This window comes from Stylophora pistillata, chromosome 7 (assembly GCF_964205215.1).
Source record: "Stylophora pistillata chromosome 7, jaStyPist1.2, whole genome shotgun sequence".
Lineage (NCBI taxonomy): Eukaryota > Metazoa > Cnidaria > Anthozoa > Scleractinia > Pocilloporidae > Stylophora > Stylophora pistillata.
The window spans coordinates 12,142,316-12,164,815 of record NC_142525.1 but is presented as its reverse complement, the minus strand read 5'-3'; the positions used below and the strand labels follow the sequence as shown (position 1 = coordinate 12,164,815).

Sequence of the window (22,500 nt, the reverse complement as noted above, 5' to 3'; positions counted from 1 at the left end):
TTACCATATTTGTAGATTATGGTATATTGGCTCATATACCATAATGGCTTAGCCAATAAAAAGTCTTGAATTGTATTATCCAATGATCCAGTTTTTAATAATAACCGATAGCTGGTTGAGAGAATCGATTGACCACATGTTTGAATAGAGGCAGTTGCGTGAACAATTTTAATATGTATCAGCGCTTGAACTAATCGAGGAGCTAACTAAAATAGAATTAAAATTACATCGCAGTAGGATATTTGTAGCTTTTACCGTGTTGTTTTTTTCGGGGAAAAATCCTGTTGCTCTGATGTTTGGCGTCAAATCACGTGCCAATATTTACGTGTTCACCCAATGCTGGCAAGAGGTGGTTTGCACGTTACGTCATTGCCGCCATGTTGGTGGACGTAAACCATAGTCACTAGCTTGTTTTGTTCGTCCACCAACATTTTCTCCTTTCATCATTGTTACCTGTGTCTCTAGAGATTAGTTGCAAACCACCTATAATGTCGGTTTACGATACAGCAGTCACGCTTCTTCTTAATGCCTTTTCGAATAAGTGGATTGTTCGATTTTGCAAGAAATCTTACTGGGATAAGACTCGGAGTCAATGGACTGCATGTTGGGTGCATGTTTTGAATAGAGGCAGTCGCGTTGACATTTCTTAACTGATTGATATTAGAAGCAGTTCTACATAAACATTAAAATTTCCGTTAGCTTTTTTATATCCTAGCATAATAGTTTTCGCTTTGACGAAACTCACTAATTTTCTTTCTGCCCAGAGGTCCTCGGTGGGAAGAAATAAAGTTTACGCTTAAAGCTACGTGTTCGCCCGATGCGTTCGTTGAAGGTTAGTGTTTTTGCTTGAGGATCTTGATCTCTATCGGCGAAGTGTCATCTGTAAACATCTTGCTATATCTTATACAGTTAGAACTTGATACTCGCTGTTTGCGAAGGTCAACCAACGATACGATGATTACAAACTATGGGGTTCATCACGGCGGTCGTTCATGGAAGCCAGCTTTATTTAGATCCTACGGCGCACTATCAATGGAGTGGTAAGTGTTGATAATTAATCGTAGCCTTGGTTTTTTGGATAAAAGACTAACTTTTGGGCGGCCTCAAACGAAAATTCACTCGGTTCATTTTTAGACAATTTTTTTAGCTCTCTTTTAACTTTAAGCTGATTCTGGCCTTTGCCCCCCCCCCCCCCCCCCCATACATGACCTTGGCGACTGGCTAATGTGTTTTTTTGTCGTGTGCAAATTAGGCAGGAAAAATGCCAATTAGTTGAAGTGCCTTTCATGTAGGTTGAAGAGACTGGCAATATTTCCCACGCCATGTTCTTGATGGGGATGTGGAGTAACTTTATCAAAATCGTCTTCCTATCCAAAGTTTTTGTTCCCAGTGCAGGTGAGATTATTTGCTCTGTGTTTCAGGAAGTAAGCGCTTTTATCAGCCTATATGCACAAAGCGGTTTGAGCATAGTTACGTAACTAAAAGGCAACATATGAAGTAGGAAGTCAGCAAGTACAAGATACAATAATATAATGCATCCAATCAACTTTGTGTATATTCTTGACAAAGAGAGCCAACTTCAGGAAACAAAGGCGAAATGTTTGCTGAAATCTTCATGAACCCAGGTCACTTCCGTGTGTAACTCACAAGGTTTTATTTAATTTCACTTGAGAAAATTGCATAGGAATAGTAGGTCAGTTTAGTGGAAGAGAGTAAAGTTGATCAGAATCTTTCAAAGAAAGTTATAAAATAGTCAAAAATTTTCGTCCATCGCGATGAATGTAACGGATATACCACTGACAAACTTCGTCTTTAGATGGTCTCTGCTTGTGTTCGGGATTTATTTAAATTTGATAGTCATCATTCTTGTTCCGCCTTGTCTGCCTCAACAGATCCCGATTATCATAATATATGCCAAGAGTATACATCAAGAAACCAACCGTAAAATACGACTTACGTACTCCGCACAAATAATCCTAAATGTGTTCGAGCTTCTCGGTAAAAAAGCGGATTAAAGATTACTTGAAGAGATATGTGTTCCAACCAGATATACGAAAGATCTCTATATTTTAAGACTGTTTTCGATTTTGCTCCTATCACGGTTTTTCAGCTTGTTTTGGATGTGACAACACCACTGCACGATAATATTGCAATCATGCCATGTATTCGGTACATTTATAGAAAAAAGCCAAAAAATAAAAGAGTAAAACAAAAGCACAATATTTTGAGTCACCAGCATCGAACACTGCTTACTGCACTGTCATTTTTTATTTTGAATTTTTCATAGCCAGCCATCTCTGTCAACAATTCTCTCGCATAGCATCAAAAATTACTCCCGTAAATTCCATGCACAGAGATGAATCATGGCTAGGGGGAAGTTTCTAGGTTTCGAACCTCTACTACAGTGAGACCATTGCGAAATTTGAAAGACTTGACTCAGACCGACGAACTTAAAATTTCATGGCCAAAATCTGACATTCTATTGATGAAGCATAGGTTTAATTATTCGCCAATCGTGAGTTTTAAGTAATTGTCTGTGGTAAAAATATTGAATCATTGGCAGGCACAAGAACCCTAAAGGCTAAGTAGATTTTCGTTTTCATTTGTTTTGCAGTGTCCCAGCCTGGTTTCACAAGAGAGCCTTCTTCTCCATCCAATGTTTTGGAGGGTAATGGGTTATTTCTGCAGTGGAACTACACTCTCGGTGGAGCGTTTCGAGAAGCTGAGTTTATGCTGATAAGATCAATTGCAATAAGTGTCACAGAACGCAGTGCATCAGACGCACAAGCTTTTATATTTCCAGATTACCAAGGAAGGGTGGAAGCAAATATAACAGCGACACAGACAAACATTACGTTGCCTTTGCTGACCAGAGCAGATGCTGGAAGTTATGCATTTCAAGTAGCCCGCGAACCAGACCGAAGGACGTTTACTAGCTCAGTGACAATTACAGTGCAGTGTAAGGTTTTTTTGTTTGTTTGTTTGTTTGTTGTACTGTTTCAGTATGAGCGATACGATTTACAAACTCGAGGAACAGTTTTGCTCTGTCCTTTGTTTAAAACAATTTCATAACTCTATGGTGGCTTGCTGATATAATTATTCGCGAACTTTGCTCAACATCGTCATATCTATTCATTAGACAAGGCAAGTACATGTGATGATCTATGAAAGCGACAAACATACATCATGCAAGGTTAAATAGACATAGCTGTGAGTTTGTACTTTGTTTAATAGTACACCAGAAATTAACATTACTATAGCCGATGTAGTATCTAGCAAAGGTGGTCCCGGTGTTACATTAGAGTGAAGATCGGCCTTAATGACAACGTAGATTAAAAAAAGGTTTCACGCGACCTAATTTAAAAGCATGCTAATACTGGTAACACACCATTACAAGCTGTATAAGTATTATGCGTACTTGTAACTGGTTCAGTTGTTAATTTTTCCCTCTTTTTTTTTTTAATCAGATCCACCAGAATTAACTAGTGTCAGTGATGATGTAGTTGTTAGTGACAGTGACCCCAGTATTACTTTCGAGTGTACCGCAGATGGGGAACCAACACCAAACATCACCTGGACCAGAGTATATGCTAACGGAAGTGACAGTGATATACTGGCAACTGGGAATCAGTTTGTCCTCGAAAACAATAGAAATAATAGCGGAACATATCGCTGTCAAGCATCTAATGGAATAGGAACTGCACCAAATCGCACAGTGGAATTCGATTTTTGTCGTGAGTACTTGTGGTGTATGACGAATTAATGCATTCAGTAACTTAATGCTAAATTATAAGGAGCTTCTGTGGATGCTCACATCTAAATTTCTTTGAGACTTTTTTTCAGCCAACTCAACACAGGGAGTATTAGCTATCAATAGACAAGTTAAGCGAGCCTCACTTAAAAGCCCTTGAGGCTAACTGTAATATTGAAAAAGCATACACATTTTCCAAGTAGCTCTGCAATTTCTCACTTTGGGTCATCAGACTAAGCAAGAGTGTACACCGTATTTCCATCCTAGAGGACAAAGTTGTATCACTACTCTGTCTCTGGTTCTCATCTTTTTGTCTTTTTTGCCATATTGGAAAAAAATGTATGACAATAATGATCAAGATTATGAGGAATTCTTCAATCGATTTAAAATAGAATGATTTCCCTTACGACCCGTGTTCAACTGTGGATGAACTCTGCTCCTTGAGGAGATCACGGTTAAAGGTCAGCTAAGCGTCAACTTTGTATTTACACTTAGTATGCTAGTAAATAGTTTTTTTCTCTGTTTCATATTTTAGGACCTTCGTCCATACAGGAAATACAACCTCATAATGTAACTGAAGGTAGCAATGTGACTCTGCTGTGTAATGTATCTGGAATCCCTTCACCAACGGTGTCTTGGATGAGTCCTGACGGTCAGCGTCTGATTGGATACATGTTGGAGGTTACAAAAATTAACAGGAGTGAAGCTGGTGAATACAAATGTGAAGCCAGTAATAAGTGTGGCAATGCAACAGAGACAGCAAGCATTGATGTGCAATGTAAGTAAAATTTCGTTCTTTACATTATGATTTTCTTCCATTTCTTTATCACAGTACAATAATTTACATTCCTGTCCTTTGTTTCTTGTGCAGAGTTGTTTATTTGAAGCTTACATATTGCAAACGCTTCTCAGGGTTAAAAGGCACCTTGCTAATTGCAGGAGACCTAGCCCAAAGTTTACTTTGCCTCAGTCACATGTAGCTAAATAAAGAATTAGCTAAATAGCTGTGGAACAGTGCTGAGAGAAACGTTACCGATACACAAATGTAAGCATTCAATTAGCCAGGGAAAGAGAGTGACTCCTTGGCTGCTATACATTACACATACCAAGGCATGGGAATTATCGTTTATAAATTGTCTCCTTTTTTAGACAAACCAGAAAATGTCCAGTTAATGGCTTCTGCCATGAATAGCAAAGCTTGTAAGGGAAAATTCATCAGATTTAACTGCTCAGCTGATGCTAATCCAGCGGTAACGTCGTACCAGCTGTTCGAGAACGAAAGTGCCATTTTAGACACAAGCCCTTCAGGAATGTGGAATAGGACTTTGGAATATGAAGGGGTGTTTGTCTACAAATGTGTGGCAAACAACACTCTCGGATCAAGATACAGCACAAGTGTTACTGTCACTGTGAACGGTAAGTAAAGCAGCCTTTTTAAAGTGTGCCTGTCTGTAGATATTTTGCTTCGGCTGAATTCAGTAAGCTGTATATCAGTGCACCCAGAGGGCTTGCCCGTGAGTGTACCTAGGCGTGTACGCGCACTATCTAAGAAAAAGTGTTAAGTTGACATTTTGCTTAATTTGCTTAATTTGCTTTACTAGTATGCAGACAACCTAGGATCTTTGAGGATTTTTTGGGCTGCTTATTCAACTTTATTTTTAGCTTTTTTTGACTTGCTTTTTTTGTCTTCTGTCTTATCATTGCGTTACATTTACAGTACCTTCTTCAATAACTCAAGTAACACAGCATCAGAATGTAACCGAAGGTAATAATGTGACTCTGTCTTGTAATATATCCGGAATTCCTCCACCAATGGTGTCTTGGATGAGTCCCGATGGGCAGCATCATTATGGATACAAGTTGGAGGTAAAAGGCATAAACAGGAGTCAAGCAGGTGAATACAAATGTAAAACCAGTAATGAGTGTGGCAATGCAACAAAGGAAGCAAGCATCGGTGTGCTGTGTAAGTGGAACAGTTTCTTCTTCCTGAAAATTTCATGTTTGTCAGTATTTTTAATGAATCAATACACTGACAATAGTTACACGTATTAGTACATGTATAACGCCCATGAGCAAGTTCTGTATGAATTGAAATTAAGTTATCAATAATTTAAAATAGATTAGTGTATGCAGTTTTCGTTAGAGTCAATCCTCTCTGATACAGACAACAAAGGGGAAGAGTAACCAAGTCTCGTCATCTTTTCTGACATTCGTGTATCAAGTTAAGTCATGGTCAACTACTTCATCAAATTATCAATCAATTTTATTTCTGATCCACCTTTTTTGTATGAATTATTTAACTGTGGGGAGTTTTCTTCTATCCACAGCATTTGACGTAGTTTGTATGTAATTATTATAGATAAACCAGAGAATACGCAGTTGACAACATCTGCTACGGATATCAAAGCATGCAAGGATGACACCATTAGCTTCAACTGCTCAGCTGATGCTAATCCATCGGTGACGTCATACCAGCTGTTCGAAAACGACTCTGCTATCTTAGACGCAAACCCTTCAGGATTTTGGAATAGGAACTTGTCAACGAGCGGAGTGTTCATTTACAAATGTATGGCCAACAACTCTTTAGGATCAGACGTCAGTTCATCTGTAATTGTCACAGTAAATGGTAGGCTTTATTCTGTAGCCAGGCTCTTTTTTTTTATTCACTTGCTAATTTGTATCTTTCAGCTAGCTGCGCTGCATATTAGTACAAACTCTTTAATGTTTATACCCTGGTCACTTTTAAAAGGGTCGAGTGGAGATTGGAGGCTTTTTAGACTTGGATAAGAGGCGGAAAACGTTTGAGCATTACCTTAATTCATGGTAAATAAACTTCAGGGAAATTCCAATGCGTGTCTCAATAACTTTCAATACTTACACGTTCACCAGTGGCCTTAAATGAAAAACAAAAAGCGAACTATATTTGGTTAGTCAGTTCTTAGGAGCAAAGCAAGGTAATGTGACGAAGGCTTTAAATGCAATGTACATTGCATTGTACAGGTAATTCAAGTTGTGAATGAATTTTTACAGGGATATATGTTTCAGAAATGTAACGTTTATAGCATTACTTATTCATCGGCTTAACCTTTTAAATTTGAAATCTTTAGTTTGTATTTTTCTACAGTGCCTTCATCTATTGAAACACTACACGATCAGAATGTAACTGAAGGTGGCAATGTGACTCTGACGTGTATTGCAGCTGGAATGCCTCCACCAATGGTGTCTTGGATTAAGTCTGATGGTCAGAGTATTGCTGGGAATGTGTTGGAGCTGATGAATATCAGTAGGGTTGAAGCTGGAGAATACAAGTGTGAAGCCATTAATGAGTGTGGCAATGAGACAAAGACAGCAAGCATTGATGTGCAGTGTAAGTAATTGCCAGTTCTACGTTGCAAATCTATTTTATAATTACTTCTTCAAGTCAGCATTTAAGTTTTGTAACTTCATTATTCCCTAAGGGCTAATTTCCCCTACAAAGGTAGGTTAAGATTACTCGGGATTATTATAAAATTGAATCAAGACTTGAAAGCTTTAAAAGAAAAGTCAGTTTAATTCCATTCGTCTACAATTTCATTATTAAATGCTGCGAAAAGAATTGGGAAAATCATCCCAAACAGCTTTTAAAGAGATAATTATAGAAACGCATATTAAAATTTAACCCTCGGTTGGCGCCAATCGGCCTTCAAACAACCGGGCCGTGGTAAAGTAAAGTGAGTTAAATGATCATATGGCAAGATTTGGGAATCCAACCGGTAATCAGTTCAAACTATTGGAACTTAATATTGATGATTGCATTTTTGTTTTCAGTCAAACCAGAGAATGTGCAATTGTCAACCTCCATCATCAATAGCAAAGCATGTCTAAATGATGTTATCAGCTTCAACTGTTCAGCTAGTGCTAATCCATCTGTGACTTCCTATCAGCTGTTTGAGAATGGGACTGCTATCTTAGACACGAGCTCACTAGGAATTTGGACCAAGATTTTGGAAGATAGCGGAGTGTTTGTCTACACATGTGTGGCTAATAACACTTTGGGAACAGCATCTCATACAACTTTTGCTGTTACTGTGAATGGTTCGCATTTATCGTTGTATTTTGTAATTCTTGTGTATTGGAAACCACCAATTTTATATAGTTTAAAATTAAAAAAATACATATATTTCTGTTTGTCTCGGGATATACCCATTCTGAGGCGAATGGAACATTTTGAGTAGATTCTGTCAAACTGCCAACCGCTGAGTGTTTCGGGGGATCAAGGTTGCTTGAGTACAAAGCTACTTATTTTAAGAAGTAAGATGGTCTGAATGCTTAATTTTCAAAAACGTTCATCTTCTTCTTGTCGGACACATGCTCAATATCTCACTTAAATTTCTCTCGCAGTGCCGTCATCTATACAAGCAAGAGATAATAAGACAGTCACTGAAGGTGACAGTGTGACTCTTCTGTGTAACGTATCTGGAATACCTTCACCAATGGTTTCTTGGAGGACACTTAATGGCCAGCTTCTTAGTGTGCACATGCCAAATGGCCAGCGTCTTAATGAGTACATGTTGGTAATTTTAAACATTAGCAGGAGTGAAGGTCGTAAATACATATGTGAAGCCACCAATGAATGCGGCAACTCGACAGAGGCAGCTAACATTGATGTGCAGTGTGAGTAAAAATTTCGCTTTTTTGCATGTTAATTTTCCTATATTCGTCAGTATAATATTTCATGATTACATATTACCTAGAGTTCGTACTTCACGTTTTAAATCGACTCTTGTAAATAGATGTCTTTTTAGCATTGTCTGCCATTAATAGTTAGTTTTATTTTCTATCTTAATCTGTTTTATATTTCATTCTTTGTAAATAATGACATGGCTGACGTGTTATTGCTTTTATTAAAGATCATCATTATCATTAATATTATTATTATTATTATTAGATACAATGAATATATGAAGTTCATATATTTTGATGATGATGATTATTATTATTATTACTATTTTTATTATTATTATTATCATTATTATTTCAGCAAGTTGCATATTTTTTTCTTGATCAGACTTGTTAGTCGTGGCTTTCGTAAAAAGGTGAACATTGACTTCCTGACTATTATCAAACAGTTACAAAATTTCATTTTTTTGGAACTCGCATTTAATTTGTAGGAAAATAAATAAAGAATGTTTCCATAATTAATGTCGCTGAAAGCAAGATTTAAGTAGTTATGCTAGTTATGGTAACTTAGTAACTATGTGTAACTTACTAAGGCATGGGAAAGTTTTTTTGTTAAAAGTCTCTTTCTTCCTCAGACAAACCAGAAAATGTCCAGTTGATAACTTCTGCCATGAACAACAAAGCTTGTAAGGGAGAAGAAATCAGCTTTAACTGCTCAGCTGATGCTAATCCAGTAGTGACGTCATACCAGCTGTTCCAGAACAAAACTGCAATTTCAAACACGAGCTCTTCAGGAATGTGGATTTGGGCTTTGGAAAATGAAGGAGTGTTTGTCTATAAATGTGTGGCCTACAACTCTGTAGGATCAGAAAACAGCACAAGCGTCATCGTCATTGTAAATGGTACCTAAAATAGCATAAGGTGGCTCGTACCGGTTTTCATCTTTTTGATGGTTTGTAACTTTGAAAGAATACAGCAGAAAGACTGACCAAGGCCAGTTGAACACTTTTACGGAATTGAATTACATAATCATTGGTTATCCAAAAATAAGTGTCATTTTGTTACTAGCAGTTTCCATGGCAACGCTTTCATAGGCTTATTCAGACGCATTTTTTGGCTTGTGGCTGAAATAATTCGAAAACTAACCATGTGACCCCCTGATTTTTCTCAGTGATTGCTTCTGGCACTTGAAAAGGAAAATACGCAAAGATTTTTAAAAAATTATACGGAGCGGAATTTCAGAAAATCTACAAAAAGGGCAATTTTCACACCTCGCAAATTTCCTTCCGTAGAATTTTCTAGTGTTTTTTTCTGATGATTCCTTTCGACATTATTATCATATTGGGGTCACCGGACTTGTTTTCATGCAATAGCTTTCGTGAGTTTAGAAATCTCCACGCGCGTTCTCGCGCATTTAAAGATCTGGACTCTATAAGATCGACATTTGCTCATGATCTGTTTTAGCTACCGCTGACAATTGCGTGTGCTCGCGCGAGCACCTACGATCTGATGTTTACAGACGTTTACTGCTAAGAAAATCATTAAACAGCCGTCAAAGACAGCCTCCCGAGCTCATCTTAAAAATCCTACACATGAATTCTGGCTATATCATATTATTTTCCTTCAAGTTTCAAAGTCTTCTTCCACTTCAGGTAGATTATCCTTCACTTGAGTTCTTCTTTTTTCGCCGTCGCAAGATTTCATATCGGTTGAATATTTCTTTTAAATGTGAAGTGAAGCAACCTTTACTTCTCCGAAAATCGTCTTCGTTATCTTAGTTTCTATCTCCTGTATTCACAGTGGCCGCTCAACACATCAAATACAAGCTCTTAGGTAAACTTCTCACAAGAGTAGAAAAAATTCCACGCGCCGCCATCTTTGTTTTGAATTTTCATCTTTTGATCTCGCGCTTCTTTCGCACGTTTCTCTCGCGCGCGTCACGCAAGAGTGACCTGTTCCCCGCGCGAGGAAACTGGTACGAGCCACCTTAAATCATAGTTAACTGTTGTTTCGATGAAATCCAATAAGCTGTACACACACGCAGACACATGCCCGCGAGTCTACTTATGACTGTATTTGCACGATCTTACACGAACATACAATCAAGTTGACCATTTGCTTTGTCTGGCTGGCGTGTAAAACAAGGTTGTCTCCTGTAAGATTATCTGGAGTTTGCTTATTTAATTTAAATCAGCAGTTTTAATTAGCATGTTCTTATGTTTCTTATTATCACTTCTCGTTTTACAGTACCTCCTTCAATAACTCAGGTAACACCACATCTGAATGTAACTGAAGGTAACAATGTGACTCTGTCATGTATTGTATCTGGAATTCCTTTACCAGTGGTATCTTGGGTGAGTCCCAATGGACAGCATCTTAGTGGATGTATGTTGGAGGTAACCAACATTAACAGGAGTCAAGCTGGGGCATACAAATGTGAGGCCCGTAACGAATGTGGCAATGCAACAAAGACAACGAACATTGATGTGAATTGTAAGTGTAACAGCTTTTTCTTCGCAAACAGTTTATGTCAATCTGTGTGGTTATTACATCAATACCCTGACGATCACTATCATTACATGTATGATGTATATGTACATATTTTGAATGAATGAGAATGAAAGTACCGGTAATTTTTTAATGCAGTAGTTCCTAAAACTCACAATACAGTCCAACCTCTGATACAGACATCAAAGAGTTAGAGCGAAGTAGTTTCGTCATCTTTTCTGACTATTGCGGCTGGTTGACGCACGCCCTTCGCCTGGGTTCCCATATCGGACATCTAAGTTTTTGTTCATGCGCGGTGGCGGCGGCATCTTTGAATGGTGCCACGAGGTCACCAATTTAAAATCTCTCCCGATATCGTTTAGTTTTCCGCGAGTTTTGGTATTAACGTTACGTTAAACACTATAGCATTTAGTGCGAGTTTTCTCGAAGCCTTCGTGAAGGATTTTGGATTAAAGGTTTTGATTTTACATGGGTAGTCAGCGTTCGTGGTCACACTGACATTTATCATATCAATTACAATTTTAATCTACTACTTGATCAAATTATAGATCAATTTTTATTTCATTGTTTGAATGACTTGTGTACCTTGAATTGATCGTTGCATTCTTAAACACTCAGTACCTAGTATCATACCGTGCTCATTGTTATACTCCCTTCTTGACATTACAATTCAAATTCGTATTCATAAACTTTGATTATTTGACTGCAGTGAATTTTCTTCCGTCCTCTGCAGTATCTAAAAGTTTGTCTGGTTTCAATGTAGATAAACCAGGGAATGTGCGGTTGGCAACGTCTACCACGGATAACAAGGCATGCAAGGATGACATCATTAGCTTTAACTGCTCAGCTGATGCTAATCCATCGGTGACGTCATACCAGCTGTTTGAGAATGACACTGCTATCTTAGACGCAAGCCCTTTAGGGTTGTGGTATAACCGCGTGCTAACCGGTAGACTGTTTATGTACAAATGTGTGGCCAACAACTCTTTAGGATCAGACGTCAGTTCATCTGTTCATGTTGCAGTTAATGGTAAGTTTAATGTGTGGTATACTGAAGCTGCGAAGCCTTTTTTTTTGTCTATACACTTTTTACGTTTGTGAATAAGCAGCGCCAAATATTAGAATAAATCTTTTTTTATATCTTTGCATTCTTGTTACTTTTAAAAAAGTCGAGTTAGGATTGGGGGTATTTAAGATGTGGATTGGTAGTGGAAATCGTTTGAAGATTACCTTTATTCCATCCAAATGAACTTGCAAGAAAAATGGCGAGACTGCAATATAAAAACATTTCCTTTCAGTAATACATGTTTCAATATCTTTTAGTTCCATCACGACAACCAGAGTCTTTGAATTAAAACTGACTCATTAAAAAAATTAATTTATACAATTAAATTATTTTAAGTTGTGTAAACTTGTTCGTATGGCCAAAGCCGGCTTAAAAAAGCAAGGCTTAAGCTACAGTTCTGCCATAATTTTTGTCATAGTGGGACCCCAGTAACAGTGATTCATCATCACCAGGTCGAGTTTGCTTGGCTTCCCGTGACGCGTACTTTTCTTCCATTCTTCTCTGTCATTCAAAGCCTTTGGGAGTTCTTTTACCATGCACCCTGTATCATCCATCCATTGATCGATGTATGCTGGTTTATCTTCCCTGCGCCAGCAATGTCCAGCAAACCTTAGGGTTCGTTGGCTATTGACTTGCGGATCTTTTCGTATATGTACATATTTAAAGGGATAAACGTTTTTTTTTTTCTAAATACCTGTTTCATAATTTAACGTATATAAAAATTCATCGGCTATGCCTTCTGAGTGTGATTTGTGTTGTATCTTGACTACAGTGCCTTCATATATTGAAACAATACACGATCAGAATGTAACTGAGGGTGATAATGTGACTTTGACATGTAATGCATCTGGAATACCTCCACCAATGGTATCTTGGATTAAGCCTGATCGTCAGAGCGTTGCTGGAAATATGTTGGAACTGGTGAATACTAACAGAAATGAAGCCGGCGAATACAGATGTGAAGCCAGCAATGAATGTGGCAATGCAACAAAGATGGCAATCATTGATGTTTACTGTAAGTAATTGCCTCCTATTCAATTTGTATTTAGTGGGAGGTCTGTATGGGAGAGTCTTGACCGAGGTCGCCAGTACAGACTGAACGCAGTGAGGTCTGTACCAGCGAGCGAGGTCAAGATTCTCCCATACAGACTGACCTAGCTCGGTTAATAAGATGTTTATTATATGGCTGTGTCTTATATGCCAATTTTTTATATTCTTTGTACCTTTTTTTTCTAGACCGGTCTAGCTGCCGGTCTAGATGGGAAAATCTAGATTGCTTTCAACATTGATTTCAGCCAATCAAATTCGTGAATTCGGCAGTTCCCTGTCCTTGTGAGACAGCCATATAATAAATACTTTTACATTTCAATGCCAGTATTTAGGTTGATACATTATTAGTCACCAAGGGCATTAAGGTAAAATGTACAGAAATGTGGAATATTTACGTCGCTACGCTTCAAGTAGTTTGCTTGTTTCATTGTGAATTCTCATTGGCTAATGGAAAACTCAACTTTTTCTCTTAACGGTTATTGGAAATACTTTGCTTTTGGTCTTTCGACACCCAGATGAAAAATGCTCTGAAGTGCATTTATAGTATTTAAATAGTTTTATTACTAGGGCAGTAAGTCCTTTGTTGACTTCCATATCTTTTGTGAAAGTTCTGATACACATTTACATCTCAGTTATACGTTGGTACTTTTGTGTGCTAAAACAGTGTAGATCAGCTTTGTCAGTACTTACCCAGAATACAATTTTAAATTTCAAAACAGATCTGGCGAATAAACACTAACTGTTACGGTACCAAATACAAGTAAGAGCTAGTTCAAAGAGAACATTGGGATCGAAGCTTCAAAAAGTTTTAAGAAATAGGCGTATGACTTCTTAAACATGTATGTTGTGCACATTTTATGACACCCAGAGCACTGCTAACTCTGAATTTTCGTAATATCTCTTCTAGTCGCTGCTTCAGTAGTGGCCATGGGTAATCGCACTGCCCAAAAGGGTAGAACAATTCAACTTTATTGTAATGTGACTGGAACGCTACCACATACTATCTTATGGACCCATGTAGAATCAGGCCGCACGTGGGACAAGAAAACATGGATTATTGAAGGTATCCAAGTAGGGAGACTTGGAGAATACAGGTGTAATGCCAGCAACAAATATGGAGGAGATGTCAAAGGTACCTTTATCTTTTATGAAGGTGAGTGAGTCAAGTTGATGCGGGAAATGCTTTTCTTACAGAAAGTAGAGACATTGTTTGCTGAGATTTCTGAGTTACTAATAATTGCATTATTGCTACGCTATTATCTGGTGTCTAAACTGGGCCAAACCAGGCGTAGGAAATTCTGTCCCCTAAGCTCAACACATCTGCCATGTGATCACTACCCTAGTCAAGTTATGAATTTCTTCAACATGATTTTGATTAAAATCATGTCGGACAAATTCAGAGAGCATTACAAAACTAGGTCAAAAAATCGAAATCAAATTACAACTCTAAATTGCTTTTGAACGGAAGGATCTCTTTATTTTTACTTTGTTAGGTCTTTTTTTCAATGAATAAGTTTAAAGCATATGCACTTCCTCCATGATTTATGCTGTTGCGTATAGCTTAGCTAATTTAAACACAAAAATGTGAATCTTTCGTGATTTTACAGGTGGTCTTTGTGAGAAACCATGCACTGCAGGGCAATCTTGTCGAGAGTTTGGAACATACATCTGTGTCTGTCCTCTAGGAAAGACAGGAACAAACTGTCGAGAAACAGGTTATAATTATTTGTGAATTTGCTGCAAAACAATGTTACTCTCATTGCTTTCGTTACATACAATGCACACCGCACACCTGTGTTCCATTCTCAAAAATCTTCGTTTTACTTGCCATGAATTTTTTATAACTCTTATAGAGATCATCGTTTTACCTACTTTTGTCTACCTGATGTATGCCACATAAAAAAAAAGGATGTGATTCACCTGATGGCCTCTAAAGAACTAGCCTTTAACAAACCAAAACATTGATATAATTCTTATCTTTCTCAAGTATTCATATTTTGTACAACTGGCTTTTTTACGACTTCAGGCCCAATTTAGAACCAAATTTCACTTCTGCGCACATTTACCTATGTGGGGGTATTTGGCAACTTGGATATGTAAATATTTGTTTGCTTTGTCTGCTCCATAAAGAAACAACTAGCAATAAATCAAAACTGTTAGACGCTTAATTCTTAATCGAGATGTGCTTATTAATGCACTGTATGTTGTACAGTACATTTCTTCTTTCTTTATGTGATGTTCATACTTCTCTTGCTCCTCACAGAGGAAACGAAGAACAATTTCACAGTGGGACTTACAATCAAAAGAGAGTTCAGATCAGTATACGAGAAATTAGAAAATCCAGAGACAAAAATGCTTGTCCAGGAGATTACCACAAATGTGAGTGCTTTGGTAGTATAACAGTTAAAAGCGCAGAAATTAAGGGATAGTTTTTTAGATTTTGAGTTTTTGACTTGTGTACTTAATTCACTCTCTAATGTTTTATTTCAGACGATGGAAGAATTCCAAGGCACTGGTCTCGCTAGTGTCAACGTGCTCAAACTGAGGTAAAAAGTTTTCCAACTTTTGTGCACGTTAAGTCAGATATTTCTTGGTTGGTGAACTTTCAATGTTTGGTCTCTGGAGTTTTGATGCAAACTTTTTGCTAGGGCGCAGACTAATAGTTTTTAGATATAGCATGTCTGATGTTGGAGGAATTTATCGCTAACATTAATCTCAGAGTACTTGAAACGCCTTACTTTAGGGCTGTGCTATAACTTTAAGCTTGTGGTCGCATCTCAGTTACAGAACTGAGTTTGTAAAGATATACAAGAAGTCACACTTTAAAGACTAAAACACTAAACATTGAATTAGAGGATAGACCTCACAAACTCTATAGCTAACCAGTCAGAAAATCGTAGTAGCTTCCATTGTTTTATGATTCAAATGCAAATATTGCAGTTTGGCGACCGAAGGAATGAGGGAAAATGGGAAGCAGGATCGTTAGAATATTTATTGGGGAGCTCCAGATGTAAACTGCAGCACTAAAAAAAAATCGGTTATGGTGCTTCTATACAAACTTTTCTGTATAATTTTCAGTCAAACAAGTTTCGTTCTTTGTCTATCTCATAGGCCAGGAAGTATCATTGCTGACTTAGAACTAATATTTAACAATTCTGTCGGTGAAAGTTATGTAAGTGCATTGCTGACACAGGCAGCGAACGATGGAAAACTTGGCAGTCTAGAAGTTGAAGAGGTGGTCCTTCGAAAAACTTTTCAAGGTCAGATCTTTTGACTAACTGATATCGCTGTTGTTATTACTGTTGCTAGGGATGTTTTTCGTTATTGTTGTAGCAATGAACTTACTTTTCAACCAGTTTCTTGATGTAGATTTAGCTTAAAAAGTAAAAAGAAGTTGACTTGCATAGAAAGTTGCAATTACTACGGGGTGTTAATGACGAAGATAAAACAAGAGCAACAACCGTAAATCGACCTATCGCGTTACGTTGTCATTACCTCGACCGTTATAATAAGACTTGTTCAATTTCTAGAAAACTGATGGGTAAATTGAAGTTGATTGCGTCTCGGTACTCAAAACTCTTTCAGTGATAGGGCGTACATCTTAAAGTTAAAGGTACATTGCTGCTACTGCAAGATGACTTCTTTACTAGTGAAACGACAGATTAGGAGCAGCCCCCTCTTTTCGGCTAAGTCCATTGCGCGAGTGAAAAAAAATATCAGTGAAAAAAAAGTTGAGTAAGAGCGCCGCGGGAAACTCTCCAAGTGACGCCGATATACCGCAGAAGCTCCATGAGCGAGGCGCTCGAAAATTAGAGTAGTAATAATTGGCGGTTTTATTTAGACTGATATGTTTTTAACATAGTAGTTTTGGTTCTATCAACTGAGTTAATGTAAATTGGCCACCGTAAAGAGTAGCAAAGCTAAAGTTTCGAGCGTTAGCCTTCGTCATGGCGAGAGTTTTAACTACAGCCTCCAACGTGTAACATGTGTGAACCATTTTTGGTCTGTAGTGTAAAGTTATGTCACTTTACGGTTATGAACAATACCAGTTACGAAATAACAGTGATAATTTTTATTGGCGTTGCCACCAAACTGAGTATGTCAAAAAATTACAAAGAAATAATTTTGGACGCCGAGCATCTCGAATTTTGGCGGCTGCTTGCCACGCGACCAGGTGACCACGAGACCACGAAGGCAAGCCAATGAATAGCAAGAAAAAAGCGAACAGAACGAACAAAAAAATTGAAACAAAGCGAAAAAAACTTTACTCGAAATAACTGATGAAACAAAAGTAGAAGTATTTCTAAAGCCATCGAGATCATGAGCGCATCTGTGCTGTAATTGTGGCAGTTTCTTGAAAATTTCCATGTGTCATCCATGGGGATTTTAACTGGTCATCATACTCTGCTAGTATAATCGCTGACATCTGGATTGGTAGATATCAACGATTTATTTAGGAGAGCAAGAGGGCAAGTGCTTTTTCTATGGCGAAAATTTCCATGTTTCATCCATGGGGATTTTATAGGTCATCTTACCTTGCTAGTAAAAGTCGCCGATATCGGAATTGCCAGATATCAGCGATTAATTTCAGATAGCGATACAAGAAGTGAACTTGTGGTGCAACTTTGGCCATCATAAAGATTTCAGTGTTTTATCCGTGGGGACTTTTACGGGTAATCGCACTCTCCAACTACAATTGCTGAAAGACGAATTGCTGTATCTCAGCGATAAATCTGAGACAGTTACATAAGAAGTAAATTTTTGTTGCAATTTTTTCACGATTGAAAAAATTTCCATGTTTCACCCAGAGCAATTTTTAGAGATCACAGCACTCCAGTATTACAAGCGCCAGCATGTAAATTGTCAGAAATCAATGACAGATTGAAGATAGCAACACAATAAGTGAATTTGTGCTGCGATTTTGGCTTTTGTTAAAACTCCTAGATTTAGAGGCTTAGAGTTTTAGCAAAAATCGCACTCGTGTTCTTTTAATGATCGGTAATGGTGAGTGCGAGCATGGCTGGGTGGTTGTTCCATGCAATAATGTAGCACAGGTTGGTGTTTACTTGTTTCTGCTGGTTTTTTTTTTGTTTTTTTTTTGTTTTGTTTTTCGCGTGTGAGTTTCTTTGTTTGTTTGTTTTTTTTTTCGCTTGTTTCTTTGTTTTGTTTTGTTTTGTTTTGTTTTTTTTTCATAGCTTTATAACATTTTGTGCTTTGCGTCCTGCTCCTATTCAAATTCCTTAAATTCATCCATTTGCATGGAAGAAAACGTAGAGGAGGCATTGAAACTGGCCCGTAATCCACTTGCTCCTTGGTATAGATATGTGGATGATACTTTCATGAGACTACATGAGCCAACAAAGGTAAATAAGGACCCTATTTATGGCTTCATCTGATATCGTATCTTTACTTCTTTTTGCACTTCTTAGGTGAAATAATTTATCGAAAAGATGACTTTGCCATGAGAAGTCTAATGTATACGAAAGACATGCATCCCATCTCTTAAAAACAGAATTTCTTCATGTTCACAGTTGTCTGAAAATCTTCCCACCTTAAGAGAATTCTATGTTATATCAGTTAGTCATTTCTTAATAACAAAAGCGCGGTCTTCAGTGAAAAAGATTGAATGATGTAACGATGCAAGAGTAACCAGTTTATTTCAGATTACATTTTCACGAAAAGTAAGATTTACGTCTAGTGAATATCGACTCCTATGTCGATTCATTATACTTATGCTATCTGTCAGTTTCTTAAGACTGAATAGCGCTGAAGAATCATTTTGGCCGGAAATGGAGAGCGTTTACTTCAGACACTCCGCTCTGTTATGATTACGTTGAGAGGTAGGTAGCGCAGATGCGAATTAGTTATGTCATAATGGTGATGCAGATGAGTTAAATAGTTGAAGTATTTAGCCATTTGTCATGCTGGTAATATTTGGAGTTAAGGGTACAAGTCCGTAGACCGTTTACGACCGTTTCTATTCAGGATTTAATAATTCTAATACCGCAGTTCAAAATATATGAACTTCATATATTCATTGTATCAGGATTTAACATGTTGTGTTTACGAGCCGGATGTCTTTGATACCGATTCCCAAGTGCCTGATTTTAGTTTAAATTTGGATGGAACCGCTTATGAAAACTCAAGTGCATCCCCTTGCTTTATCTAATCGCCTGATATTATAGGATAGCTCATGGATGAGTTTTACACCTCTTTTATCTGCTACTATCAGCGGAGGGATTGACCTCGAAAGCTGCAATGATAGTAACATAGATTGTTATGTATTGCATGAACTTAGGTTGATACTACCCAAAACTAAAGCAGGGTGTCGATTGTGCTCACCCCCTTAATCGAGTCACCTAAGGAAAACCTTCAAACCTTTGCGTAATAAAGGGGACAATAAAAGCTACCATAAATATACAGAAATTTACTCCATTCATTGTCCGAAAAAATGTTTTTGCTTGTGTATTGCTTTCTGGTAATTTTTGTCCTTTGCCGTAGGTAACACCAAAATCAGAGAAAAAAGACTCGCTGTCAGAAACTTCATCCTCAGGTAGATCACAAATAGATAGATAAGTAGGTTAGTCAAACAGCCTGTCGATGTTGCTTCTGAATTAGTGTAATAAACAAATACTCTAGATAAAGAACAAGTTCTTTTTATCAATTGAGTGGATAGTATAAATTGGTCGCAATAAAATATTATAAAGCTGACGTTTTGAGCTTTAGCTCTCCTTCAACTCAGTAAAGATTTCCGGATATCTCATGTCTCATTCGCCTAAATTTTTCCTACCCAACTTATTACAGTTACCTGCCCCCCTCCCCCCTACCCTTCCCACCGTTTGATGTATAATAAGCTATTTTAAATAAATATTTTTAACATTTCTACTTCTTACCTTCGAACTGGCGAGAGTTATGTTGGATACTTGCATCATAAAATACTCAAAACCTTGCGTTCAAACCAAACACTTTGCCTCTTCCCGTGCGACTGTCGATATAGCTTTGAAGAAACAATTTGCCGAAGACTTCACAACTGAGATCGCAAATATCTGATGACTTTCCATCAATTTTCGACTAACATGCATTTTTCCTTTTTTTGTTGAGAGGGGTACATAGGATCTGAAAATAAACGTGCTATTCTTTCTGGGTGGTAACCATGTATAATCGAGAGTTCATCATAAAGATAATGAACATTATGAGACAGACTAGTGTGTCTTTGTCTTGGGCAAATTAGGCTTGAAAAGTGCGAATCAATAGTCCCATTTACAGTTGTGGGCTTGGCGGCCAAGCCTTTGAACAGTAGTGAGGCTAAGGGTGACCCTGTTGAGATAGAGACCTGTATCTAGTTAGCATGATAACAAAGTAATTTGCATTTGAAAAGCAGCAACATCTCTATCATAACAAGGTAACCGTTAGGCTCACTCCTGTTCAAAGGCTTGGCCACCGAGCCCACAGCTGTAAAAAGGACCATTGGGTTACCTTTCATGCAGGCTGACGAGACTGGCACTGTTTCCCGCGTTATGTTTCCGATGGGGCTGTGGAATAACTTTCTTAAAGTCGTCTTGCTATCCAGCGTTCTTCTTCCCGGAGCAGGTAAGATAGTTTACTCTCTGTTTCAGTAAATTAGAGCTTATATCAGTCTATAAGTGCAAATTGGTCTGCATATAATTACTCAAATAAAGAGCAAGATAATAAGTTGCTCAGTCGGTGAGTACTACATGTAGTAACAATAATATCGTACAGGCATAAAACAACACTGTGTGTTGTCTTGAAAAGGCAAAGAGACCAAATTCAGGACAATGAAAGCGAAGCATTCACTAAAAGCTCAACAAAAGGAGTTAACTTCCGTGTGATTGACTACGGAAATTGGATAATGTAGAGAACATACATAACCTACTATTTCATTGGGTAAATATTGGGTTGAAAGAGATCTCATAATAATACAGTTTTCTGCGGTAGTAAGCGGTTTCTTGTCAGACTAAATTATAGGAGTTTATACAAATTATTTTCTCTTAAATAGTAATTTTATGCCTTCTTTCTTTGACCCGGGTTTATTTTACAATCAAGGGGGACTGGGTTTGGGTCAGGGGTCAGTGGCCATTACGCTTGACCCCCCTGAGGGTTTTTACAAGTCACATTAACTCCCTAGCCATGTGCTCATCACTCGCCTCGACTACTCGGAGTGAGAAGCTGTTTTTTGACTCCCTCCTCCTCCCCCTGATCCGCCCACTTTCTCTTGTTGTATATTTAGTGTTGGTGCGTTTTTCTTGGCCCGCACCTTTACTGGGCAAACGCCTAAACGGAATTCATTCTTGTGCTATTTCTTTTTTTTTTCAATAAAAGCGGCTATCGACCTATTGTCCATAGCCATATTGCTCCAGCTTAAGTTTGTTATTTTTTGGTGCCCAGAAAACAGAGCTCAGGGAAGAGCAGCATTTGTAGATTTGTTCTGGGCAAAGAGAAAAAGGCATCAAATTGGAATTGTAAGTGCAACTGAGTGAGATTGATCAGAACCTTTTTAAATACTGATCAAGAATAGTAGAAAATTTTCGTCCACCGCAATCGACTAAAGGCACCACTACTGTGAAAGGAACACCTTGAACAGTCACTGTTTCTGTTCGGGATCGATTTATAAATGATAATCATTGCTCATCTAGGCCATCTTCCGCTTGCTCTGCTTTACAGAACCCGATTATGATAATATGTACCAAGAGCATAAATTACGAAACCAACCATAAAATGACTCACTTCTCACCAAAACTTTTGAATAAGATAATTCTATAGGAAAGTTCATTACCTGACGAGGGAATTCCGCGTTAAATTGCACGCGAAAACCGAGGCGATTCGTGCGATATCGGTTTTCGCGTGCAATTTAACGCGGAATTCCCTCGTCAGGTAATGAATTTTCCTTGAATCGCATAACTGAACGAAAATAAGAAGACAAGAAATTAAATCGGCAATATCATTGTTTGTTTTTATCCCGAGCGCGTGCTATAGAAAGCCGTTTCAAAGCCAACTGTCAGAAGCGTCACTATGTTAGCAAATAGAAAGCAATGTCACTCGTACACGGTTAAACCTTCGACAATTTTCTTTGTACCTAGTGCTTGATTTTACACTAATTTTCGAACTTTTTAAACAAGATTCGCACTATTTAAGGATAATAGTGGTATTTCACTGAATTTACAAGCGGTTTACCGTTAACATCTTTTTCAAAAATTTCAAATTATTTGCTCGAGAAGGAAAATAATTTACACCTGTTTACCGGCTTTGGTAGCAAACTGAGAGAAATGAAGAGTGCAAGCGAAAGCACCGATTTCAAGTGCAATAACATCGCGATTAATATAAGTTAACTGCCTTGAAGCGTAAATACGTGTATTGATCGATACTTTAGTCCTTTAAAAACAAAGAAGTGTTTCATGAAAAGTCAAAAAACTTCAATATTTTTATTTGTAGAAACTCACTACATGCT

At 37.8% G+C, this 22,500-nt stretch overlaps 1 protein-coding gene across 1 annotated transcript in view; it reads left to right on the top strand.

Annotated features, from left to right (window-relative positions):
- The first annotated feature begins 1,250 nt into the window (after window positions 1–1,250).
- The window catches only part of LOC111346628 (hemicentin-1), a 22,306-nt gene continuing 1,056 nt past the window's right edge, over window positions 1,251–22,500 (top strand). Inside the window, exons 1-23 of the mRNA XM_088727616.1 lie at window positions 1,251–1,395; window positions 2,615–2,959; window positions 3,468–3,734; window positions 4,287–4,529; window positions 4,901–5,167; window positions 5,469–5,714; window positions 6,111–6,377; window positions 6,876–7,118; window positions 7,559–7,825; window positions 8,132–8,404; window positions 9,046–9,312; window positions 10,658–10,903; window positions 11,682–11,948; window positions 12,757–12,999; window positions 13,942–14,187; window positions 14,642–14,749; window positions 15,298–15,413; window positions 15,525–15,580; window positions 16,146–16,294; window positions 18,300–18,874; window positions 19,536–19,587; window positions 20,522–20,624; window positions 22,485–22,500. The exon at window positions 22,485–22,500 is cut by the window's right edge and continues 1,056 nt beyond it. Coding sequence (XP_088583742.1) covers window positions 1,323–1,395; window positions 2,615–2,959; window positions 3,468–3,734; window positions 4,287–4,529; window positions 4,901–5,167; window positions 5,469–5,714; window positions 6,111–6,377; window positions 6,876–7,118; window positions 7,559–7,825; window positions 8,132–8,404; window positions 9,046–9,312; window positions 10,658–10,903; window positions 11,682–11,948; window positions 12,757–12,999; window positions 13,942–14,187; window positions 14,642–14,749; window positions 15,298–15,413; window positions 15,525–15,580; window positions 16,146–16,294; window positions 18,300–18,430 — 4,320 coding nt within the window. The 5' untranslated portion in view covers window positions 1,251–1,322 and the 3' untranslated portion in view covers window positions 18,431–18,874; window positions 19,536–19,587; window positions 20,522–20,624; window positions 22,485–22,500. The remainder of the gene's footprint in view (window positions 1,396–2,614; window positions 2,960–3,467; window positions 3,735–4,286; window positions 4,530–4,900; window positions 5,168–5,468; window positions 5,715–6,110; window positions 6,378–6,875; window positions 7,119–7,558; window positions 7,826–8,131; window positions 8,405–9,045; window positions 9,313–10,657; window positions 10,904–11,681; window positions 11,949–12,756; window positions 13,000–13,941; window positions 14,188–14,641; window positions 14,750–15,297; window positions 15,414–15,524; window positions 15,581–16,145; window positions 16,295–18,299; window positions 18,875–19,535; window positions 19,588–20,521; window positions 20,625–22,484) is intronic.